We start from the raw sequence: 26,704 nt of genomic DNA on the forward strand, positions 1-26,704 counted from the left end.
GGAATATAAATAACATCAAAATCTGAAAAAAGATCGAGCTTCACCTTGATGTCATACAAGATTGTACCCAGTTCCGCTGTCGGGATTATCCCACTCTTAATTGTGCACACCACTTCAAGACAATCGGATTGAACCACAACCCGCTTAAGCCCACAATCCTCGGCAATAAGAACACACCCGGTCCCAAAGTGCCCATTTCTATTATCCAAAGCTGCATCAACACTAATGGCTATAATACCATCACCTGGCGGAGGCCATTTCGAAGCACCGTCGACCCTGCCCTTCGGATTGGGATCGCCTTGAGAAAATCTCCGGTCCATTCCACGAGTTCCTCCGGGGCCTAATTTTTAAATTTCGCTTAAAAGCCGGTCCTGGTTTACATTGATTATTTCTTTTTAAATTTTCATTTGAGCAGTGAAAAATAGGGTCGTTCTCGTTTTTCATTAGATAAGATTAATTACACAAATAAGCCACTTGAAATATTTAGATTACAATTTAGCTAAAGTTTTTTTTTTTTTTTTTTTTTTTTTTTTTTTTTTTAACCCAAAAATATTTATGTGGCATTTAACGTAAAATAGTAATTGCCCATATTATCCTTTATTGCTGAAACCATTTAAAAATATGGTTTATTAGATGTATTTACTTTAATTATTTGTATTTATTTATTTAGATTTTTTGAAATGTGGGCTACTAAGTATAGCGATGTGATTTGAAATGTATACGGATAACGCGAGATGAGACTTTATGATGTGTTTATTTTAGTTAATGCTTAGATTGTAAAAATAATCAAAGGTCGACAAAATATATGTTTGTGAATGGCTAATGTACTCGTGTGTGATAGTCTGATAGAAATGTTTTAGTAAGCAATAGGATTTTAGGTGCTAATATTGAAAATTCTTGTAGTCGTATATAATGTATGAAATTTCGATACAATTACGTCAGCTTTTTTTTATAAAAAAAAAAATCGGGACAATAGTTAAGCTTCCTCGAAATGTGGTAGCCTTTACTTTTATTAATGTCATAGAAGGACTGTGACATAGAGAGATTTAGTCAACAAAAAGTTGAAACACTTTCGCAGGAACTTGCTTGGTTAAAATTTCTAGACAAACGAAACACACTACATATTTGATATAGACCTTTTATTTGTCTTGATTTGTAGAAAATCAAGCACATCACATATTTGGTATAGACTATTATGTATTATAATAAAACAGAAACATTGTCTTTTCCAGAGAAAGAGAGGTATTGGCCGTAGTGTACTGAGATACAAAACATACATCATAACCTATCGTTTTCGCTAATGTTGTTTTTTTGCTTTACTCGAGTTAATAACTATAAAGTATATTCATTAATATTAAAAAAAAAAAAAAGTGAGTCCCACACTGCTTCTGAGTGTGAGAAGTGTCCCACACTGCTTTGGAAAGTGCCGCCAAACTTCTATTAATGTTAACTTCAGTAACGGACCCCATACAGTACATACTTGTAGCTTGATTTTTATGTTAATGTCAAAAGTTACATGTCTCAATACAATCCGTTAATGATCAACATTCAAGAGCTCATGCACTAATAAGTCTATCAAGTCTCAAAATCCAATCCTTTAATTTATGTTAGCTCTAGAAAGAGGGTCTTTGGTCCTCCGTCATCTTTAACTTCCGTTCGGACGTTTAACATTAGTCGGATTTGAAATGTGAGGTACGCCTTATAGGCCGTAGCCTAACTTTGAGAGAGGGAGAGAGAGTAAGAGTCTTACATTTAGTCCTTGAGAAGACCTTCGTATTTATAGAGAAGTCAAAGTAGCTAGAGAGACCAAATTGGCATTAGAGAACGGATGAGCAAAGGATGGCCGGATACATGGAGGTTAAGGGCCAAGCAACGGTCAAATCCCAATAATTGGGGAATATGTTTAGCTGCGACTAACATATTTTAAAATAAAAAATTAGGGGTAAATTTAGCCGCCCAACTATTGAGATACCATCTGATCCTGCTTCTTCGCAATATCGTTCATGGTCATGAGTAAATAGAATTATATTTTTTTCTTCAATTCGTCTCGATACTCTCATCCATTAAACCTCAATGGGAGGGAATTATTTAGATAAAAATTGTCAATTAATTTTTATTAATAGAATTAGAAGAATTTGCTGCAACTAGTCAATACCCTAGCTTCTTTAAGATTTCCGTCAAAGTTTCATTTTATTAAGAAAATAGCCCATCAGACCGAAGTAAATTAAATAAACTAAAACCGTTAATTGAATTTACTTCAGCCTGGTGGGCTCCAATTATGGATAAATTACAGGAATCCCCATAAACTCTAGGTCGAGTCACAAACCACCCCTCAACTTAATTTTTCCACAAAATCAGTATCTGAACTCTCGTTTTGCTGCAAAAATGTTCCTTTTGTCAATTTTTAAACCATTCCGTCCAAAATTTGATGACGTGTATGATACATGTGAAGAGCGACCTTGGAGAATTCTTTGCGATCGGGCTTGTGGCATCTCTTGATGAGACTAACGTTGTCCTTGGCGAAGTTTCTGAGGGGATCAATGACGAAGTCAATTGCTTCGATTGTTGTTCTTCTTCGTCTTTAAAATGGACCGGAGAGGATTTTTTTTAACCCATTTTATTGTTTTCAAAATCTGGGTTCAATATTAAAATAACTATTGGGATCGTTGAAAGGGATTTTGAGGCTGATCCGAGGCTGATTCTGGGACCATTGAGAATAACAATTGTTGATCTTTTCAACAACAACAACAATAACAATGGCGTCTTAAAAAAACCCTAATCCCGATCGTGGAGGTCAATGGATTGTTGTCAATGGTGCCCACAAGAAGAGTAGTAGTCCTTCTTTATTTATGTACATTTGATGTAATAAAGTCTCACGAAGACTCTTGCTTGTAACTGCTGAATCATCAATAAAAGTTTAAACGTTCATTCAATCTTCCTTGTCTTTTTGAAGTTTTATGATAAACTAGTCTTTAGTCTTTAAACAAACCTAACAACAAATGAAGAGTTATAGATTTTCATGAACAAACTCTTCATGGTTTGCCTAAAACAATATGATCCAAAATCTGAGGGTCAAAGGGCTATTGATCCCAGTATGATTGTTAGGAGAATCTATGATGTCTGGTTATGAGACATTGAGAGTTGGAGACTCTATAGTACTTCTAAGTATCTTCTGAAGGTATTGAATTGACCAGTGCACTTCTAGAGACAAAATAAGTACAAACCATTTAACCTCTTATGTCTCGAAGTCACTACGTATGAATTGCATCGTGCTTACCTCAATCCTGAAATGAGACATGTCATTTCATAGCTTACGTATTTTCATTTGAGAAAGTCAGAGTTCTAGATTCACTATGTGATATAGACATGATCTATTGGTGAAGTACTAAGTTATGAAGATGTCATGAGTAACTTTGTGAAGATCTCATAGATATGGAATTCATGTACAAGATTATTGAAATGCAATGTATATCACATCATGCTTTGTTCTTTGGAATGTGAATAAATGAACTGGCCAGTGTCCAAATTGAGTCATGACTCTTTTGGATGAATAATGTGACTTGTTAGCTCCTCGTCAATACATTGTTTCTAACTTATTCACAAGCGACAAATGAGTTGAGGAAATAACAGCTAGAATGGTAAAATGATAATTTTGTAAATCTCATCTAGTTGATGATATTCATGAAGGGTAAACATAGATAATATTCAATGGATCCACTCATCACAATTAAGTTGAATTCTTGAGTAGAGAATAAATTCATTTGAACCGAGAGATTCTTAGTGTCAACTCTTTAGTGGAGTCAGTTGACATTAAGCTAAACTTGGAAAAAGTTTGTGAACTTTTGATCCAAGTATGTTAGCTCAAGCTTTATTCATTTGGATCCATGAGGTCACTGTCACAAGTCATTTCGAGTAGGATTAATTAAACTAGAAGCTAAGTCTAAACAAGAACTAGACAAGTTTTACGAAAATTGTCTAAATGGTATTTTTGTCTTTATGGACATAGGATGGAATGAATGTCAATAAATAAGTTTTTTTGACATTGTCATATGATGAAAATAGATTATTCCACACGGCCATATTAGAGTAATTGGGCCTTGGAGATTAATTTCATTTCATGGAATTTTACTTGAAAATTCGTAATGGGCTTTTCTTATGTTGTCATGAACAAATGAAAAAACATCTAGAAGCTCCTTCTAGAAGCATTTACACGTCCAAAATAGCTAGGGAAATAGAGTTTATTTTGTGCATTGTATGAAGATACTTGTCAAAAGAAAAAGAGGAAACAAATTTGCTCTAGAAGGAAATAAGACACACGGCCAAGGGAGAGAAAAACAAATGAGGAAACAAATCCAAGGCCTTCTAGAAGGCATGTTGGACGTCCAAAGCAAGGGGAAAAGAGGAAATAAGATTTGCTCATGAATATGTGATGTTCCATAGAAAAAAGGAAACTACATTTTGAAGATAATCCTTTTCCTATAAATAGAGCCCTCATTCTCATTGTTTTTCATCCCAAAATTTTCGAGCTCTCTCTCTCTCTCTAGATTGCTGAAATTCCTCTCCATCTCTCTCTAGTTGCTCGGTTTAGTTTTGGCACCTAGGTCCACATTTGACCTAGCGTTTTGTTTTAGCTCTCCGACTCTAAGACTTGTTCTTGAGTCGTCGTATTTAAAAGTGCCCACACACTAAATCCTTCTTCTCTCGAGTGATTCATGTGATGGAAACTTTAGTGGTTACTCGAATTCCCGAAGAACGAAGAAAGGCGAGCTAAGTGGGGAGACGAGCGATTCAACCTCCACAAGCTTCTCAACGATCAAGCTACGTAAAAGTTAGTAAACAAGTAATTGCTCTTCAATAGTTTTAATGTAAAATAACATGTGCTTACTCTTTGTCTAGGTTAGTAAAAATCGTTTTTATTTGTTAAAAGAAATTTTTAAATTTCGCCGCTTGAAGAAGCGTTAAACTTTTCTTAAACCTAGATCTATTCAACGTGGATATCCCTGGAGTGTATTGTTGAAATTGGGGGTTTATTTCACTGATCACCATGACGAGACTGATAGTGGAGGTCCACAACGCGACGGACCCGATGCCCAAGGATGGCCATGGCACGACGATCCCCCTTCATGATGCGCACGAGAGAGAAATTGCTGGAGTATGTAGTTTAATGCAATATAGTAAAACATGTTTATTATAGGTGTTGCTCCTTTTATTCATATAGTTCACTCTCTAAACTTGTTTTATTGCAGTTTTTCACTAACTTGCATTTCAAGAATCGTGACTAGAATATGACCCGAGACGCTCTTTAGACATGAACAAGGACGAAAAAAATGTGATAGCGTCGTAATTAGAGTGTATAAATTATCATTATATCTCGTCGAAGGATGATTCCCTCGTGACTCATTTTCCATAAGATTTATTAAAACAATATTGGGTCAAATGAACTTGTCGGTATCGCCACCATCCTCCTTATTTTTCTATTTCTTTGAAAATGAAAGAAATTCAAAACTTACCTAAAGGATTGAGCTATGTTTTATTTTGAGCTATAGATTATTATTATGTATGATTTAGATTTCATTAACTAAGACGATTTTATTATTAAGATGGCGTAATTGATTTTAAAAGGCAGTGATCCTTTGACCCACTCTTTATTCTTTTATATTTTTATATAACCCACAATTTCTTCTTGCATTATTTTTCATTCTCTTTTAAGAAGGCAATAATATCATATATAATTAGGATAACAACAAACAAAGACATGTGATCATGACGCTATGACCCTTGAACATCAAAGCCTTTGGATATTTCTCTATTATATGACGTTGGTACTTATGAAGCCTATAATGTATGCTTTTTGTTGGTGTTTTCGCAACATGAATATAGTAAATGAAGCTCTACAAGAGAGATCCTCACAGGTACAACATACGTTTTCTTCTTCTTCATTTTTATGGTACAAAAATAAAATGATTATATTCCACTCAAAATGTAATAGCTCATTTATATATAGCTGTCAGAGCTAAAAATAAAATTTAGGAAAATTTGTAACTAACCAGTCCACTTTAAACATGTGATTTTGAATCTAACATACGTTTGACAATTTTTAGGGATATAACCAAATGGCTTATGTGGCAATAATTAAAGTCTGATTTGCCCTTAATTATTAACAAATTCGTCTCTTTCTCTCTTCTATTTTTTTTAAAATATTTTTTTTTGCATTAAAATTTCAAAACTTCGTATCTTTCTCATACAGACTCGAAATTGAGTGGTTTTAGATCTACAAATTCGTGGCGTCGAGATCTTCAAAAATAGACCCATTATGTTTGATGAAAAATTATGTTTAATGCATAATATTTACGTTTCCATTTATTTTTTTTATAATTTCAAAAAATTTCAGTTATTTCCATATTTCAGGTAGTAACGCGATTTTTCTACATCTATGGTATTAAACATGATTTTTCATCAAACACAATGGATCTATTTTTGAAGATCTCGGCGTCACGAATCCGTAGGATTTGGAATCACTCAATTTCGAGTTCATATGAGATAGATATGGTTTTTTTTGAAGTTTTTATGTAAAAAAAGTGTAGAAAAAAAGTATGAGAGAGAAAATAACGAATTTGTTAATAAATAAGGGCAAACCAGACCTTAATTATTGTCACATAAACTTGTTGGCTATTTCCTAAAAGTTGTGAAACGTAGGTTAAAAATAAATTTCATAGTTTCATTTTGGCTATTTTACTACACTGCCCATAATTTTTTGTGAGTAAAATATTACAAAAATAATTATAAATACTAAAAAAATTAAGGGTAAAATAAACGCCCAACTATTGAGATACCATCTGATCCTGCTTCTTTGCAATACCGTTCATGGTCTTGAGTAATTAGAATTATATTTTTTTTTCAATTTGTCTCAATACTCTCATCCATTAAACGTCAATGGGTGGGAATTATTTAGATAAAATTGTCAATTAATTATTGTTAATAGTATTAGAGGAATTTGTTACAACTAGTCAATTCCATAACTTCTTTAAAATTCTAGTCAAAGTTTCATGTTATTGAGAAAATAGCCAATCAGGCTTAAGTAAATTAAATCAATTAAAACAGTCAATTGAATTTACTTCGGCCTAGTGGGCTCCAATTATGGATAAATTACAGGAATCTCCCATGAACTCTAACTCGAGTCACAAATCACCCCTCAACTTAATTTTTCAACAAAATCATTATCTGAACTCTCGTTTGCTGCAAAAATGCTCATTCTGTCAATTTTTTAACCATTCCGTCCAAAATTTGCTGACGTGGATGTTACGTGTGACATATTAACAAATTTATAAACATGCGAATTAATTACCTGCATAACTGCCTAAAAAATTTATCCTAATTAATTAACTTAACTAAATAATTGCTAAATCAACTTAATTAACATACATATAACCACTAACCTTCACCGACGGAGGTATGGAGCTTCGACGGGACTGAGGCAACGGGGCTGCGACGCGACGCAGAGTTACAACACAGAGTGAACACGTGTAGCTCAACGCGACAAGGAGCTCAAGCGCGGGTATGCTTTGACCGGGGCTGTCGGGCGAGGCGCGGGGCTATCGGCGAGCTCGCGGGATTGTCGTGAGAGGCGCGAGATTATCGGGCGAGGTGATCGATGCAGTTGAGGCGCCGAGCTACAGAGAGAGAGAGAGAGAGAGAGAGAGAGAGAGAGAGAGAGAGAGAGAGAAACGAGAGACGGAGAACGAGAGTGAGTGACGGAGATTACTGGGCTGTCGAGGCGAGGGTTTCAAGGCTGTGAGGTAGGGTTGTCGAGGCTACGAGGCTGGACTATTGCTTTCGACCGAAGATTGTTGACGACGGGGATGAGAGCTCACGGGGCTATGGGACTGTCGAGGGGTTGTTCGGGGCTGATGCGCAAGCAGGATGTGGTGATGGCTGTCTGCGAGGCATATGCTAACGATGGCTGTGGTAGTGGTGGAGGATGGTTGGTGTTAAAAAAAAATAGAAAAAGAGGAAGAGAGAGGTGGTGGTGGTGGTTGGAGGGCGTTTGGAGGATGGTTGTGGTGGTGGCAGAGGGTGTTGGTGGTTATTGGAGTGAGGGACAGAGGGGTCAGTGGTGGTGGTGCTCGGAGTTGGCAAAAAAAAATAGAGAGAGAGAGAGGGAACCCACAGGCGGTCTGGGCGGAGGAGAGAATGCTAGGCGTGGTCGGAGTGAGGGCTGAGGCGAGGACGACGACAGTAGAGGAGAGGGGTTGGGTGTGGTGGTAGAGGCTCAGTGGGTGGTGTGGTGGTGGAGGCTCGGAGTGGTGTTGGTGGTGTATTGGTGGAGATGGTGGCGTGGACGAGCACGGCGGAGCTTCACCGAAAGTGTGGTGGGCGGAACTTCCAAGGTGAGAAAATAAGAGAGAGAAACTTAAATTTGGGTTCTGAGTCGGGGAAGAAGAAGACGCGAATTCATACCAGTCTGACCTAGATTCAAAGCGACTAGCCGCTTCTAATTTTAAAGTCACTCAAAACGAAGTCTTTTACTAAAAATTGAAAATTTTAGCGGAGAAAACAAGAAGTCAAAATTTTGACGACGTGGAAGCAACAAGTCGCTTCTAATATCGCTTCTTGACAAAAACAACGTCCTTTTGATAAAAAAAAAACGAAAATTTGACTGAAAAAATAAAGAGCCAATAATTTCGACAGTCTGGAAGCGACATATCGCTTCTACAGCGACATGTCGCTTCTACAATGACAGTTTGCCATTAGAAGCAACATTTGTCGCTTCTAATGTCAAATTTTTGACTTTTTCAAAACAAAATGGTTGAAATTTCAAACTGCTGTGGAAGCGACAAGTCGCTGCTAATGGAAAAAATGTCGCTTCTAATTTCTTCTGTCGCTTCTAAACGTCATTTTTGTAGTAGTGTTTGCCATGTATCATTTTCACTTTTCTCTGCGAAACATTATAATAGAAATAAATTACTTTTCATAGTTTAAACCAAGGATTGAAATTCCACAGAAATTGGACGGGAACCGGAGTTTTTAAGAGTCCCGGTACCATTTCGCACAAAATCGTTCCTTTCCCTTTAAACCATGGTAAACCGGAAAAAAATCCCGGATTTCGATCCACGAAACCTTGGTTCAGTGGTTTTTTTCCCAAAAAATCATGGTATTTAAACGAAATTCGAGCCCAAAATCATAAAAAGGTCGGGAAATTATAGGGTTTTTTTTCAAAGCGGCTGAGAGGATTTGTCACTGTTTTCTGCAAATCTCGAGGATTTCTTCCGTTTTCCGACAGTCTAAAGGCGAAACTTTCCTGTGTCCCAACGGAAAGCGAGCGTAGCCATGAGTTAGGGTTGAAATCCCGATTAAGTTCAAATGTAAATGAAATATATTGTTTTTTATGAAATTTGTTAATGATTAAATTCAATTTTTCAATTTCTAACTTGATTATTGGTATTAATAAGAGTTTGTATGCAAAAATTTTGAATTTTTTTGTTAGATCCGAAAATACGGTTTTGAACTTTTTTTTTTTTTTTTTTTTGTGTGTTGAGCTATTTCATATTATTTATGTTGAACTATTTGAATTATGAAATTTAATGTAATGAAGATATTGTAGACTATTTCATTTTTAAATAATTGTTCATTGGATATCCATCGATAAATAGAGTATTTGACGATATACGATGATGATAACAATAACTTCAACGCACAATTTACATTTTCTTTTTGTGGATACCACGTTATACCAGCAAAATTTGAGCCCGAGAACAATATTTCGATCCTTAGTCTAAATTCTCCATTTTAAATACATGCAATTTCGACATCATACCTCCACATTAATATTTATGAGTCCACATCCTACCAAACCGAATCTACATACGGGTCTATGCTTTTATTGGTTTGTCAGGGTGTGGACCGTTTCATGAATTGTGTTAGTTTATAAGATAAGCATGATATATTGTGGGTCCTCTAACGTATATGAATATGAATTGTATCCTTCGTCGAAGCAAGAATTATAACCACAATAATAGTCACTCGTTCGTTTCAAAAAAAAAAAAAAAAAAATAGTCCCTCGTTAATTACGTATATAAGGCATAAGCAACAGGAAAATATATATAATCAATCTAATTTAAACATCAATATAATGTATGGCTTTAATTCTTAGGATATAATCTGATTATGTGTACGTATACACGAATCATGACCGTTCATCTGTGAGCCTATCGTACGGGGTTTATGGGAAAGAAGAAAATGCAACAAAACAGGTAGGGTTGACTTTGAGAGCATTGACGTGAAAGTCTTTACATTCTTTTCTTTACTTATATATATATATATATATATATATATATATATATATATATATATACCTTTTTCTTTATATATATATATTTATACGTGTCACACTTCGCTCTAGTTTCACTCCTCTTGCCGAGTCGCTTCCTTTGTCGTTCGCCGAAGCTTCATAGAATAAACGACCAAAGAAAGAAAGGCCTAAATGTCAAAGTCTCTCACCACATCATATATAAAGCCCCTGAAGTTTTAAAAACATCAATATCTTTCTAATCACCCTCTTTCACAGTGCAAATAGTTGAGAGAGAGAAAAAAATGGCGAGCAAGCGGTTTTTTAGCAAATCAGAATCAGACAAAGATCATCCGGACGAGATTCGGAAGAGACCCAGAACTCTAAGATCGTATGTCTTAACCATCTCAATCATTAAATAGATATATGTCGATTATATTAACATGGCATGTACATGTTAATTTAATCCAACAATATATACATATATCGCTTCTGAAAAGATAAATTCCTTGATTACAAAGTTTATATTATTAACATTTTTCTTTTTCTTTTTCAAAGTGTTGTTGGCGATGTGGTAATGGTGAACTCTCTTCAGAATCTTTTCTCATCCTTGGAGCCTTTGCTCAGACGAGTGGTACGTTGATTTAAAAAAAAAAAAAAAAAAAAAAAAGACTATGCATATAGATATATAATTTTTGCATATTTATGATACAAATACCATTAATATTAATGTACTGAATGGCTATGTATGTAATAAATAGGTGAGTGAAGAGGTTGATGAAGCTATGAGACGGTGTACTCGATCTCTATCTCGTTCTTCATCGCTGCGAATCGAAGCCCTACAAACCTCAAACCTGAAACTAGTTTTCTCTAAGGCTCTTCAAGTCCCGATCTTCACCGGGAGCAAGATTCAAGACGTCGATGGGAACGCGCTTCGGATTCAAGTCGTGGACAAGAGTTGTAACGGTGCTCCGTTTATTGTAGCGCATCCGATCAAGCTCGAGATAGTCGTCCTCGACGGAGATTTTCCCTCCAGCGACGGCGATGGATCTTGGACGAGCACTCAGTTTGAGAAGGCCGTGGTGAAGGAGCGGGCCGGGAAAAGGCCGTTGCTCCATGGTGAGCTGGCAGTGACACTGAGGGACGGGTCGGCCGTGATTGGAGATATCGAGTTCACGGATAACTCGAGCTGGATTCGGAGCCGGAGGTTCAGGATCGGGGCACGGGTCGTCTCAACCAGCTCGAACTCTCCGGGTTTTAGCATCGGTGAAGCTATGACTGAGTCTTTCACGGTCAAAGATCATCGCGGAGAATGTAAGTTCTTTTTCTATCTCATCTAAATCTGGATTTGATATTAGTTTCCTTTTTAATCATATGAACTTTTAGGATTTTATTAAAGAAGTATTTTGTCATCATGATCTTTAGTCAAATCTAGGTTTTCTTGATTGCATGTTCAAATAGAAGCTTGTTCATAGGAATCAAATTTTCTAGTCTTGAAAGCCCTAGCTATTTCACTGTTATTCAATTGTATGAGTACATTTTTTTTTATTGCGTACATGAGATGATAAAAGTATCCCAAAGAAAAAGAGAATAAAATTATATTATTCTACGCTAAATTAAACTCTCATTCCTTTGATCAAGTAAATTAACTGGAATTATTAGCTATTACTTATGTAATAATCCATTATAAGTTGGAAGAATCTTGTCAGATAGGTCGCTAGCTTAGTTTAAGTGAATATAATATTTACATCTTTTTCAGTTGAATGTGCTGTGATAGAAATAGTTGAATTAAGTCAAATCAATTTATTCCGACGACCGAATCAAACACTATTAGTATTGAATAGGTGCTTTTAGTTTAAGCCTTGCTGTAGTTTTTTTTTTTTTTTTTTTTTTTTTTCGTTGCCTCTTAGTTAATCAGTATAGTTGATGATTAAATTAAGCCCATTCCAACTTGACTGCAGAGTTTTGTTCGAGTCAATATCACAAATAAAGCCATAAAGCCATAAAGCCACTTGCCTTTGGTTTCTTTCTAAAACAATTCTATAAATTGGGATTTTCCTATGCCACTACTTTCTATTGACTTCAACTAACGAACAAAATTTCAAGTCAAGTTCACACCATACACCAATAATTCACATGTACAGTAAATAGAAATACCAGGAGAATTTTTATTTTATTTTTAATTTCCTTCATATTTATATATACAAGTGACTTTTTTTATCCCGAAAATGTTGTCCATAGCTACGTGCCTTTATTTTCTTTGTTTTCGTTGCTAATTATGCATTTTTTTTTATTCCTATCACTTGATTACGTGTATTATTTCCTAATATAAGTTTATAGCTACAACCTAAATCAATGAGCATATTTTTCATTTAAATATATTATCTCATGTAAATATATAATATATACATATTTATTTAGTGTACAAGAAGCATCACCCACCAAAGTTGGAAGACGACGTTTGGAGGCTTGAGAAGATTGGGAAAGATGGAGCTTTTCACAAAAAACTATTAGAAGTTGGAATTAAGACAGTTCAAGACTTCTTAAAGCTTTCCGTCATTGACGTGTCAAAGCTTAGAAAAGTAAGCACACCAAATATAGTACTTAATTTTACTTTCGTTTTTTAATACGTTATATAAAACATATACACACAACTAGCTTCTGCCAAATTGGTTATAACTTATATGTATGGACAACTTGCTTTTGCCAAAGTATTAATTTCATATGATACGTTATATGATATTCGTTATCGTTATATATTGTTGGTCAATATTCTATACCAAAATTGGCTGCCTACGAATATTCATTGTTTTTTGTTTTTTGTTTTGTTGCTTTTGTGAAAGCAGACATTAGGTGTTGGGATGTCTGATAAAATGTGGGAAGTGACTCTAAAGCATGCAATGACTTGCGAAATGGGCAACAAGAGGTATATATACCGCGAAAACCACTTGTGCCTCACACTCAGCCCTATTTGCCAAGCCATTGAGGCTGAGATCAACGGTCAAGTAATTCATGATATGCACAACCATAAGGTATGTATTATATATGCAAATTAAACCAAGTGCTCTATTGATGATGCATTATTTATTTATTCTACTACTTTCAAGGTCTATTATTGACTGTTTTTACGTCGTTTTCGGTGCAAAAAGGAATGCGTATTAGCTTGGGTTTGATTATTTTATGTTCTCTTGTATGTCACTACGTCTACTACTTGCATTTATATATGATTTGACAAGTTAAATATCCGGATTATAGCGTGTATATTTATAATTTAATAATTGTAGTTTCAGTCCTATTTCGAGCGTTTGATAAGAGACGCATATGGAAAATGGAATTCACTTGAAGTGGTTGACACGATTATGAACGGGACTGCCCTTTTAACACAAGGTACGTATAAATAATACATTCATAATATACATAATAGGAATAAATTATACAAAATCATAATTTGAAACTAACTAATTTCCAAAATAGTCCATTTTCAACTTTTTAGTAAAATAACCAAAATTTTAAAATCAAATTTTTTACGCCCTATATAATTTTGACATTGTATATAGAGTGTCTAACTTTATATTTAAATAAATTTATTGACAAGGATAAAATATTACTCACACCTGATACTTCTGAATTTTTTTGTATATATATTTAGCTAACAAATTAAAAGTTTATTTCCAATTGCGTACTTAGCTAGCTGGCCCATGTAAACATGTGCAAATTAAATATTAATAATAAATAAACTTATAAGATTCCGCATCTTGTTTATTTAATTGCAGGTGATTTGATAGAGCACCCATACCACAACCACAACCACAACCATACACATAATCTGATTGGTGAGAAAGCGACGATGGCCGTTGGATATGTTCCCGGGAATGTTCAAATGGACAGCTGTGATTGGTTGCAAGTGAACACGCCGTACTACTACACTGCCGAAACAACCAACCAAAGAACAATCTCTGAGTCTTCATCGGCCGGCGATTTGGCCTCTCAAGGCCTTTAAATATCAAGAATATATTAGGTGTGTATAATATTATGCATAATATAAGAGTCATTTCCTTTAATTAATAGTCTTTCAACTTGACAAGCAATGTATTCTAAACAGCTTTGGGAAAGTTATCTTGTTTTTACTCTGTTGTTTCTTCTGATTAAGTTATTTGCAGCAGGGTTTTGGTAGTGTAAATAATTCCACTTGTTTATGAGTTATGGTTGTTTCTTCTGATTAAGATCTCTCTCTCTCTCTCTCATATATATATATATATATATATATATATATATATATATCAATGTTTAGAGAGGCACATTCAATGCTTCACCACAGAATTTACAAAATCAATAGTAACACTTTACCGATCAAATTTACTAGAATACCGATTACCGACTTACATACTGATGCATATTCTATAAAATATTTTTTTATCAATATATTTTAGCTTGGGCAGTTATCTGTATCAGTTGTTACTCTAAGTGTTGGCTGTTTTTGTTATAGCAAAATTGTTGTTCTCTCTAATATTAGAAATGTTGAATATTCAGTTGACTTAGACTTAGGAAGGGTAGTTAGGTAATTAGGTATCTTGTAATAAGCTGGCACTTTATGGTATATAAATAAAGTGTTATTAAGCTTTAGTCTTTCATTCATTATGTACGGGAAAAACACAGGGAAAAATCAAGACGAAAAGAAAAAGAAAAAGGAGCGAGAGAGTTGTGAGGATTGGGAAAAAGTTCTCGGGTAGATTCTTTCTTCTTCTTCATCTTATTTCTTAGGGTTTGTGAAGCTCGGGCTGTGAGCTATCACTGGGTTATTGATTGTGTTGTACTGGGCGATTGACATTCATAGTGGATACGAACTCTGAGAGATGAGTTCCGGGGATTAGGCAAATTGCTGAACCTCGTAAACAAATTGATTGTGTTCGAGTGTGTGCGTGTTTGTGTGTTCTGGTTCGTGGTTTAACTGATCGGAAATCAACAATTGGTATCAGAGCATTTGGTGGAGAGAGATCTTGTTCCTGATCAGTCCAAACACAAGACGGCGCAACTCTGGCGAACAATCAAGACAAAGACTCGGTGGTCCCTGAGCCGACTCACACCGTCAAGAAAGACGAAGGAGACACCGAAAAAGAATCTGCAGTAACCATCGCCACCCAAGCGAATCAAGCAATTCAAATCTGTAAAGAATCTTGACCAGTGTCAAATATGAGGATCGACATCGACAAGTTCGACGGAAATGGTGACTACAGAATATGGAGGAGAAAGATTAGGCCACTCTTGGCACAACAGCGTCTTCTAAAAGCAATTGAAGATCCTATCGTGTGGCCCGAAGGAACTACTGAAGAACAGAAGAATGAGGTACTTGAAACTGCAACTGGTACTCTGATTTTCCATCTATCGGATTCGATAATACGCCAAGTCGATAGAGAAAATACTCCGGCCAAGATTTGGAAGAAATTGGATGAACTCTTCCAAGTCAAATCGTTGACAAACAAGATTTTTCTAAAGAGAGACTCTTTGGCTACACAATGAGCCACTCCAAGTCGCTAGATGAAAATCTCGACGACTTCCTCAAGATGACAATCGAATTGGCCAACTCCGGAGATAACGAGGCTCTCAATGACGAGAATCAAGCAATCATTATCCTCAACTCGCTTCCAGAGACCTTCAAGGAAGTCAAGAACGCAATCAAGTATGGTCGCACGCAAATTTCTCTGGAGGAAGTTGTATCTGCACTCAAATCCAAGGAGTTTGAGTTGAAGGCAGAGAAAGGACAGAGCTCTAGTGGTGAAAGTCACTATGGTCGGGGCAGGAGTCCAACCAGGTCAAGCGGCGATCATTCTCAAAGCAAAGGAAGGGGACAAAGCAGCTCGAGCCACAAGAACTCCAAAGGCAAAAGTCAGCAAAGAAGCCAATCAAAATCCGGAGACAAAGAGACCAGGAGTTGTTACCACTGCAAGAAACAAGGCCATCTGAAGAAAGACTGCTATTCCTGGCTCAAGAAACAGAAAGGCAAAGACTCAAGTAGTGAAGGGCAAGGAAATGACTCAGCAAACTACAGCGACGGATATAACAGCGGGGAAGTACTTGTGATGTCTCACAGCCTCCTAAGAAGCGATTGGATCCTGGATTCACGGTGCACATACCATATGACTTTCAAGAAAGAATATCTCTCAGATTTCAAAGAAATCGGTGGAGGAAAAGTGGTACTTGGAAACAGTGACACTTGTATGGTTGAGGGCATAGGAAATGTCACTATAAAGATGTTCGATGGATGTCAAAGGATCCTGAAAGATGTCAGACTTGTTCCAAGTCTCACAAGGAACCTAATCTCTCTAGGTGTCCTAGATGACTTGGGCTACTCCAACAAGATTGAGAATGGAACAATGAGGATCTCAAAGGGAGCGCTTACAGTGATCAAAGGACAGAAAGTTGATGGCTTGTACCACTTGATCGGTGACACGATTACTGGAGTTGCTGCTGCAACAAATGAGTCACCGGAAGATCAACGAGCAAACTTGTGGCACAAGCGACTTGGGCATATCAGCGACAAGGGGCTTCAAGTCATGAAGGAACAAGGCTATTTTGGAAAGGAGAAAATCAGCAAAGTGGATTTCTGTGAGCATTGCGTGTTGGGAAAGCATCATCGACTCAAGTTCAAAACCGGTCACCACAACTCAAGCCAAATCCTCGAATATGTTCATTCGGACTTATAGGGACCGGAGAGGAATCCAACTCATGGCGGTAACATTTACTTTCTGTCTTTAGTCGATGATTTCTCAAGAAAAGTCTGGGTTTATCTTTTGAAAAATAAAAGTGATGCTTTTGAAAAATTCAAAACCTGGAAAATTCTTGTAGAAAACTTGACAGATAAAAAAGTCAAAACTCTAAGAATAGATAATGGCTTAGAGTTTTGCAATGAGTTGTTTGATAATTTTTGCAAAGAATCTGGTATTCAAAGGCACCATTCTGTTAGGTTAACTCCTCAACAGAATGAAGTTGCTGAAAGAATGAACCGGACTCTTCTTGATAAGTCGAGATGTATGTTGTTTAGTTCAGGGCTGTCGAAGAATTTTTGGGGTGAAGCTGTGGTCACAGCAGCATATTTGATCAATAGGAGTCCCTCAAGCGCAATCGAGTTCAAAACACCTGAAGAAAAATGGTCAGGTACACCTCCTAATCTAAACCACTTGAGATCCTTAGGTTGCTTGTGTTATGCTCATCAGAAAGAAGGGAAACTTGACCCTAGGGCTGTTAAGTGTATCTTTCTAGGATATCCTCAAGGAACAAAAGGTTATAGACTGTGGTTAGTTGGACAAAGAGGTTTTAGGACTATTAACAGCAAGGATGTTGTGTTTAATGAAACTGTTTTTCCTTGCTTGAATGACCCTGCTAGTATAGGTAGTGTAGATCCCATTTGCACTAACCATGCAGGTACAATGTCAAGCGAAATTCCTATTGGCTCAAGTCAGCGAGACAATGGTCAGGTGGAGCGTGTGACTCAAACTGTCCAGGAAATAGACACAAGTCAAGAGCATAGCGGCAACCAAGATGAAGTCACTGAAGCTGAAGAAACAGGCATAACAGAGTCTCCACAAACACCAACCAGCTATCATCTAGTCAGAGACAGAGCAAGAAGGGAGTCAAAGCCGGTGGAGCGATATGGCTTCTCAGCATACACGGATCTACTTGCTTATGCGTTCATGACTGCAGTGGAGATAAGCAAGTCAGAGCCAGAGACATATCAACAGGTTGCAAAGTGCAAGGAAGCTAAGAAATGGCAGTTAGCCATGAATGAAGAAATGGATTCCTTACACAAGAACAACACGTGGGAAATTGTCAAGCGGCCGAAGAATCAGTCTACTGTGGCTTGCAAGTGGATATATAAGATAAAAGAAGGCTCAACCGATTCAGATCCAGTAAGATACAAAGCAAGGCTCATGGCTAAAGGATTCACTCAAAAAGAAGGAGTGGATTACAATGAGATTTTCTCGCTAGTTGTGAAGTACAAGACAATTCGGCTCATGCTCTCGTTAGTCACTCAGTTTGACTTTGAGCTTGAACAGATGGATGTCAAGACGGCGTTTCTTCACGGGGACTTAGAAGAAACTATCTACATGGAGCAGCCTGACGGGTTTGAAGTTCAGAAGAAGAGTGATATGGTGTGTCTTCTAAATAAATCACTCTATGGACTTAAACAGTCCCCTAGACAGTGGTATATTAGGTTTGATACATTTATCACGTCTAGAGGGTTCTGTATGAGCTTCTATGATACGTGCTTGTATTTTAGAGGGTCTGAAATTGAAGAAGCCGAATATCTGCTACTGTATGTGGATGACATGCTGCTCATCAGCAAGCGAAAGTCAAAAGTGGATCAAATGAAGAAACTTCTAAAGTCAGAATTCGATATGAAGGATATGGGAGCAGCAGGAAAAATTCTTGGAATGAGAATTGAAAGAGACAGAGACAAAGGAAGTTTATTCCTAAATCAGTAAGGGTATTTAGAGAAAGTTGTGGACAAGTTCTCGGTTAGAGGGTCAAAGTTCACCAGTCTGCCTCTAAGTGCTCATCAGCAGTTCTCTAAGTCTCAGTGCCCGGAAAGTGATGAAGATGAGAGGTTTATGAAGGACAAGCCATACTCAAATGTTGTGGGGTCAGTCATGTATGCAATGACGTGTACCAGGCCTGACATGGCTCATGCAATCAGTACACTCAGCAGGTTCATGGCAAACCCGGGAAAGGCACACTGGTTTGCAATTCTAGGAATGCTCAAGTATATTGCCAGTTCTACACGTACAGGTCTCAGATACGTGAAGAACAAGTCACAGGGAGTCACAGTCGAAGGGTTCGTTGACTCGGATTATGCCAGAGACAGAGACTCGAGGAGGTCAACCTCAGCGTACTACTTCATGGTATGTGGGAATTGTGTCAGTTGGCGGTCTCAGCTCCAATCAGTGGTTACTTTGTCCACCACAGAAGCAGAATATATTGCTGCTACAGAAGCAGTAAAAGAGGGAATATGGATTCAAGGAATGTTGAGAGAGTTGAGATTCTTTGAAGGCACTGCAGTGATTTACTCTGACAGCCAGAGTGCAATTCACTTATGCCGAAACCCAGTATTCCATGACAAGACAAACCACGTGGAGATTAAGCATCACTTCATCCGAGACAAGGTTACTCAGAAGGTGATCGACATTCAGAAAGTCAGCACCAGTGAGAATCCTGTAGATTGTGGCACCAAGGTTCTACCTCTCAGCAAGTTCAAGCATTGCTTGAAGTTGCTTGGATTCGAAGCAAGGTAGCAGGGAGTTTGAACAATGATTCTCTCAGAACGTCGTCGTCCACTGTGAAGCTAAGTCGAAGACAACTGAAGGTGGAGTTTGTTGAATATTCAGTTGACTTAGACTTAGGAAGGGTAGTTAGGTAATTAGGTATCTTGTAATAAGCTGGCACTTTATGGTATATAAATAAAGTGTTATTAAGCTTTAGTCTTTCATTCATTCTGTACGGGAAAAACACAGGGAAAAATCAAGACGAAAAGAAAAAGAAAAAGGAGCGAGAGAGTTGTGAGGATTGGGAAAAAGTTCTCGAGTAGATTCTTTCTTCTTCTTCATCTTATTTCTTAGGGTTTGTGAAGCTCGGGCTGTGAGCTATCACTGGGTTCTTGATTGTGTTGTACTGGGCGATTGACATTCATAGTGGATACGAACTCTGAGAGATGAGTTCCGGGGATTAGGCAAATTGCTGAACCTCGTAAACAAATTGATTGTGTTCGAGTGTGTGCGTGTTTGTGTGTTCTGGTTCGTGGTTTAACTGATCGGAAATCAACAAGAAACATATTGTAGAACGTTTTCTGTCTGTTTTACATGTCAGAGCTATGATATTTGTTTTATTTCCACATCTTATGGATAGTTAATTACAATTAGATCAATAGTTTACCAAACATCCTAAATGTTCCGGATGCTTTGAATTTTCTCCATTACCCTCCGAATGCTCGATATTAGAATGTCAAAGCACTAATTAATTAACTTCGATTCGAGCATGGAATTCACCATAAGTGTATATAAAATGCACCATCCACCATCGCCACCAACAAAGGAGGCACCATCTCGCCAAAATCCGATTCTTACAATCATCCACACATCATGCCCGAGAGCCCCGCATTTAAATTACAAGTTGCCAAGATTCTTGTATTCGCATTAAATATACAATGGAGGTGATTCCCTTATGCCCAAGATAAATCAAGGAAAGATGGCTCTTAATTTATATCTTTATCTAATGTAATTACTAGCCCTCCTCGAGTATCCCTGAAATTTCCCGATCATTGGAGCTAATTGGCAATCACCACATTCAAGAATACTCTTGAGGTGAGCCACACTATCTGACCTTGTCTGGGAAGAGTAAAAATTGATTTCATCAATGGTCAAAACATCCGATCAATTTATGGTACCTAGCATAATTTAGTTGATAATTCCACAACACCTCCAAAGTGAAAGTTTTGGGTTCAATCTCCACCGGCAGTAAAACTGTCATTCAAAGAAAAAAAAAACGGCCGACCAATTTCCTTCGCACACCTCGAACCAAAACTGAAGACGGCCATCCCTCACCGATTACTCTTTGGTAAGGACTTGGAACCTTTTTTTATTATTTTTTTTTTATCAAAGAACTTAGAGCCCCCCCCCCCCCCCCCCCCCCCCCCCCCCCCCCCCCCCTATCCTCCAAGAAACTCACATTTAATCACTATTTGGTCTTTCACACTTATGATGTGTGAAATTAGTTAGTCAACTTGGAAATTTAACTTCTAGCATTTCTCACCATTGATCTTGGAAAATCCCAAAATTTGAAAATGAAGATAAAACATTAAACAATCGGTAAACATTGAAATAAAAATTTAAAACTAGATCATTCATATTTGACGCCTTCATGCACTGAGTAAAACACAAGAGATATATCATATAAATAATTTATTGTTACTAATCAATCTCCTAGTTTTTTTAAGATCATAGCCAAAATTTCATTTAAGTATTTTCTTTTAAGATCATAGGCAAAGTCAACCCCCTAAAACAGTTAATTTAATTTACTTCGACCTGATGAACTATTTTTTTTAATAAAATAAAATTCTGACTATTTTTTTTTAAATAGAGTAGATCATTGGACTACTGGCTCGATTATCCCTAACATATATGATAACTATATTTCAAATTACTAATTTAGTGCATCCATTCCAGTAGTTTAGCGCCGATGCAAAACTTTTAAAATATAAATAAATAAATTCAAACGAATGCAAGCATGAACATTAGGCTTCAAATAAATGTCATTTCCATGGAAAATACATTTTTCTGTATTGATCGTCATAACATAAATCTCAGACTTCATATCACCAAATTTCTTTACTTCTTTACATATCCATTTTATTTTACAAAAGGACGATAACACTTTCAAAGCTTAGTATAAACCTTTAATATAATATGACTATATTCATTACTTCCTTCTGGCTATTTCACCTGCAGCCGAACCCCAAAGAGCCAAAGTTTTCACAGTATCTGAAATCTGAAAATATATTTGTATATACATACATATGTACGCACATATACATATAAATTAGCTAGAATCCAAATAGACATAATTTACACATCATTATAAAAATAATGTGCTTCTACGTAATTGTCGCGATTCAAATTCTTCTCGTACTATGAAATTTATTATTATCATTTTGACGTGATTTACTTATATAATCGGAAAATTAAGAAAAATAGCCAAATTAAATTTGACCAATTATAAATTAGCCACAGTTTTCAAACTTTTAGAGAAATAGCCGTTATGCTTATTAAATTAATTATAGATGACTAAAATATCATACATTTAATTTTAAAAATATATAAAAATATGAATAAAAGCCATTAAAATCTAATCAGTTTTTAAATGAAAAAGAATCAATAATTCAGACAATTGTCAATAAAATAAATTGAAAAAATGAAAGTAAAAAATCAGAACTAATTACAACTAAAAAATAAGGACTATTTAAAAAAAAACGAACTACATTTTTAAAACATCAAACTCTTTCATTTATAAACAAACAAACAAGTTTTAGACTCATTGATTTTAATTCCAAAACACAAAAGTAATAGCATTTATAAACAAACAAACAAACAAACAAACTAGTATTGCATAAAATATAAGTGTTTTTAAAAACATGTTTTTATTGTATTTTAATCATTTCGCGTTTATAAACAAACAAACAAGAACTGATGTTTATTGTTAAGTTTTTAAATAAAATAAAAAGGTGTTTTCATTGTTTTTCTCATAAGAAAATAATAAAAAAAATACTATTGAGAACTGCTATAATAATTAATAATTACAATTTTTTACAAAATTAAAAGAAATGAAAATTAGTAATTATTTAAATATAATGAAATTTTGGCTATCTCTTATTTGAGTTAGTTTCAAAGTGACCAATTTCTCTATAAAGAATTTGTTGCAATTATCCATTCTACTGGTTCATTTTAAGATTCTAACCCAACTTTCATTTATTAAAAAAAAAATAGAACACCAACATGCAGTAAATTAAATTAACTAAAAAGTTAATTAAATTAATTAACATTTTACTTAATTTAATTTATTGCGGGCTGATGAGCTATTTTGTAATGAAATGAAATTTAGACTACTTTTTAAAAGGAGGAAAAGCTATTGGGGTATTAGCTTAATTGGCCCATTATTATATTGACATCGTTTGACATAGCTTTGTTTTAAAAAAAAAGTGCTTTTAGATTCAGTTTTTGAAAATAAAAATGTTTTTTTTTTTAAACTGACAGGTGTTTGTTAAACTGTTTATAAAACAGTTATTGCTGATAACAAAAGCTGATTTAGCGTTTGGTAAAATAAATATATCATAGTAAAAAAACTAAAATAAACATATTCTTAAAAAAAAAAACTCTCTTCTGTCTCCTGTACGAGGATATTATAGTAATTTCTATAGTAAACTTAAAAACAATTTTTCTAAAAGTTAGGAATCGTAGCTTTCCCAACGATCATGTACAAAATCTAAAATCGCTTTTGAAGTTTTTTGTAAAAACAGTTTTGCCAAACACCAGATAAACATTTTAGTTTATTCTAAAAACAAAAACAAAACTTTTTAATCTCAACCAAATGCCAACATTATGTAAATTATTTTACTATGGTTTAGGTGATCCATATGGCACAAAATTGTCATTCTAAGAAAAATGATTACCTTTATTAATTCTATATAGACACGCTCCGCAAGATCATGGTTTCGATGGTAAACCCGGGCCCAAAAGCGACCATCACACCCCAGTCCAAGCCATACCCTGTGGTGGACTTGCGATCCGCAACAACCTTCCTTCGCACCTCGTCGAGAATGAAAAGCACGGTTGCGCTCCACATGTTTCCATACTCAGCGAGCACGTGCCTCGACGCTTGAAGCTTTCCCGGCGCCAGACCCAGCTTCGCCTCCATCATGTCCAAGAAATGACTCATCCCAGGATGCACCGCGTAAAATAACGAGTTTTGGTCTTTCTCAACGACTCCTGCAAATAGGGCGAGAGCGTCCGCGATGGCCGTCTGGATGTTGGCCTCGATGTAGCGAGGCACCTCGGGTGACATCGAGTACGCGATAGCCCCAGTGTCCCTGAGAGTCATTGAGATGGCCGTCTCCGAGCCTGGGACAAGCATTTGTTTCGCGGACACGAGATGGAACATCGGCGTCTCGGAGGGGATAGGGGATTTCCCGACGATGACGGCGGCCGCGCCGTCGCCAAAGACGGCGTGGCCGACGAGCTTCTCGAACGATGGGGTCGGGGCAGCGAACTTGATGGCCATATTCTCGGAGCAAACCACCAAGACTCGGGCGGACGAGTCTTCTTGGGCGAGACTCTTGGCGAGGCGGAGGGCGGCGCAGGCGCCGGCGCAGGCCTGGCCGTATAGGAAGTGACGGTGGACAGAGGGGCGCAGGCCGAGGAGCCTCGCGAGGTGGCAGTCGGCAGTGGGGATGGTCGGGACGGAGGTGGTGGCGAAGACGAGGTGAGTTATGTCGGAAAGCGGCCGGCCCCACTCTTCGATGGCCTTCGTCGCCGCTTCCGTGCCCAGAATCGGCACCTCTCTCGTCACCATATCCATTTGTGTGCTCACCGGTAGTTCCATTTCGTTGGACGGAGACGTTTTGAGGCTCTTTCTCAATATGTCTTCGGTCAAGTACATGTGACGTTTTCTTGTTCCCGAAATCGCGCCTGTAATTAATATGAAGAAACTATATGAAATAGCCAAAACTGTTACCCTTAATTCAAATTATAGCTAAATTATTTAAATCATCCTGTTTACGACGTTTTCATAATATGAGGCATGCGTCCTACTTTGATTTGAACTATTTTCTTAATATTTTAGATGCTTAGTTCGTCAAAATTAATTAAGCGATTAATTTTAACCGATTATTTCATAGTTAACCGTTTGAAATTAACAGTTAACTGATTAATCGTTCTAAAAAATATACGGTTAACTAGTTAAATCTTTAACTGTTTTAAACAGTTAATGATTAACCATTAATTGTTCAAAATAGTTAAAAGTTTAACCACTTAATTATTTTTTTCACTTTTAATTATGGTTCCATCATTACTAATTATACAAAATTGTTATTTGAAACTAATGAATCAATAAAATACCCAAAATTTTCATATTGATCAATAAATAAAGCAAAATGTTTTCATAGAATAGTGAAAAACATCTGTACGCAGTAATAAAAAAATTTAAAAAAACCTTTATTAATTTTGGAATTACACAAAAGGAATTTGATCTTTTGGTTTTTAACTTATTGGCTCCACAAATGCAAGCCCTAGCGCCATAGATCTTCCGTGACCGAACGAATTAGTGGTTCGGAGTTTTATAATAAAAAAAAATCGTCTTTATAAAAGACTTACATCAATTAGATTTATTAATTATTATGGTTGCACGGCCATATTTTTTTTCTGACCATGAGCTTTCATGAAATATATAATAAATAAAACGATTAATCTATGTTTAGTTAGCGTACTAAAAGAATTGAATACTAAGTCTTCTAATAATATATAGCTTATTTGAAGAATAAAATATCGACAATATGCGCGGAAAAAGTCTAATTAGGCTATTTATTTTTTCAATATGCGGAGAATAAAATTATAAATCAATGGATGCTTGAATAAAAAAACATGGAAAAAAGGCCCAATAATAATAGTTCAGCTGTCTCGTGATTATGTTTATCAAAAAATAAAAAATCAAAAAGAGTTGTCGTGATTATTTTGTAGTTTCTAACACACACACACATATATATATATATATATATATATATATATATATACATATATAAGGTAAAGAATTAGGGTTTCTTACAAGCATTCTTGAACTTCTGTTTCAACTCTGTCATGTGGTCGTTGTTGGTTACTCTGAAAAAGAAGTCGGGAAACTCAGATTGAAGGAACTCATTCACCGGATTTGCGGTGGCAATAGCAAGAATACTCACTGTGCCTTCACAACTATCCATTTTCAATGCCATATCTTAATTCAATATTTATTTCTATGCTCTTGAAATCTGTTTGTTCTATTGTAATCTACTTTGCTTTATTTATAGATAAAGAAAGACAATGCTTTAGCCTTTTAAATGATATTTGAAATAAGTATTTGTTGCAACTAGCTAATTATATATCTTCTTTTAAAGATCTAGTCCAAAGTTTATTTTATTAGAGAAATAGTTCATCAAATCGAAATTAAGTAAATTAATCTAGCCAGATTAATTAATTTACTTTAGCTTAAAAGACAATTTTTTTAAGTAAACTAAATTAACTTAACTAGTTAATTAATTTAATTCGGCCATTTAGACTATTTTCTTAATAAAATAAAATTTTAACTAATTTTTTTTTTTTAAAAAGAGCAAATTATTGAGCTAATGATCTAATTGCCCCTATTTGAAACCTATCGAAACAGTTTCCAAGTTTATTAATTGTGCTCTTTGATGCCTCATGACTACCGACAATGTCCTATTGTTTGGTATATATTTTTCAAACAAAAATTAAGTGTTGTAGACTGTTGATTTTATCTTATGAACTGACAATCAAGAGTATACATGTCGTAGATGGAACGGACCCGAGGGACCACCGTGTGTACTATTGAGATGTCGTTTCTGCGTTCTTGTCGTACACCTCTCGTTGCAAAATTGGTTACAGGATTTTGTCCCTTAGGAAAAATAATTCAGGGGAATGTGAAAAAAAATCATACAATTTTGGACTAAAAATTTAGTCTCACTGAAACACGGCCCGGCCGGATATATACGTAATTTATTTCTAAAATAAATAAGGATTGATTATCGTGAAAGAAATATCTTAGTTGGGGACCGAATTAGAAAACCCAATTTTTATATACAAGGGATTTCAAACTTTCAAAGTCTTATAATTT

General features: G+C 36.0%; 2 protein-coding genes across 3 annotated transcripts; one reads left to right on the forward strand and one right to left on the reverse strand.

Annotated features, from left to right (window-relative positions):
* The first annotated feature begins 10,523 nt into the window (after positions 1–10,523).
* On the forward strand, positions 10,524–14,488 carry SARD1 (Calmodulin binding protein-like protein). Of its 2 annotated transcripts, none has more exons than XM_089628067.1 (7): positions 10,524–10,676; positions 10,844–10,919; positions 11,047–11,599; positions 12,707–12,867; positions 13,132–13,317; positions 13,570–13,672; positions 14,059–14,488. In XM_089628067.1, the coding sequence occupies exons 1-7, from the start codon at positions 10,591–10,593 to the stop codon at positions 14,283–14,285; spliced, it is 1,392 nt and encodes a 463-aa protein (XP_089484193.1). In that variant the 5' UTR covers positions 10,524–10,590; the 3' UTR covers positions 14,286–14,488. The 2 variants fall into 2 exon arrangements, with proteins under 2 accessions (XP_089484193.1, XP_089484194.1); XM_089628068.1 differs by having other exon boundaries at positions 13,576–13,672.
* Positions 14,489–21,575: 7,087 nt separating this feature from the next.
* LOC149384028 (chalcone synthase 6-like) lies at positions 21,576–25,844 on the reverse strand. The gene is made up of 3 exons (XM_089629078.1): positions 25,646–25,844; positions 23,499–24,513; positions 21,576–21,820 (listed from the first exon to the last, which is right to left on the reverse strand). The coding sequence occupies exons 1-2, from the start codon at positions 25,806–25,808 to the stop codon at positions 23,510–23,512; spliced, it is 1,167 nt and encodes a 388-aa protein (XP_089485204.1). The 5' UTR covers positions 25,809–25,844; the 3' UTR covers positions 21,576–21,820; positions 23,499–23,509.
* Between the last annotated feature and the right edge of the window lie 860 nt (positions 25,845–26,704).

This window comes from Urtica dioica, chromosome 10, assembly GCF_054948205.1.
Source record: "Urtica dioica subsp. dioica isolate 48M chromosome 10, U.dioica_male_clone48M_v1_H2, whole genome shotgun sequence".
NCBI lineage: Eukaryota > Viridiplantae > Streptophyta > Magnoliopsida > Rosales > Urticaceae > Urtica > Urtica dioica.

What these genes read in the sequence shown, in the direction of transcription:
- LOC149384028 (XM_089629078.1), bottom strand. Translation starts at nt 25,808, where the DNA reads ATGGCATTGAAAATGGATAGTTGTGAAGGCACAGTGAGTATTCTTGCT. An exon ending in ACAGAAGTTCAAGAATGCTT is followed by an intron (nt 24,514 to 25,645) that starts GTAAGAAACCCT and finishes TATTAATTACAG; the next exon opens with GCGCGATTTCGGGAACAAGA.
- SARD1 (XM_089628067.1), top strand. Translation starts at nt 10,591, where the DNA reads ATGGCGAGCAAGCGGTTTTTTAGCAAATCAGAATCAGACAAAGATCAT. An exon ending in CAAAGATCATCGCGGAGAAT is followed by an intron (nt 11,600 to 12,706) that starts GTAAGTTCTTTT and finishes ATATTTATTTAG; the next exon opens with TGTACAAGAAGCATCACCCA. An exon ending in ATGATATGCACAACCATAAG is followed by an intron (nt 13,318 to 13,569) that starts GTATGTATTATA and finishes TAATAATTGTAG; the next exon opens with TTTCAGTCCTATTTCGAGCG.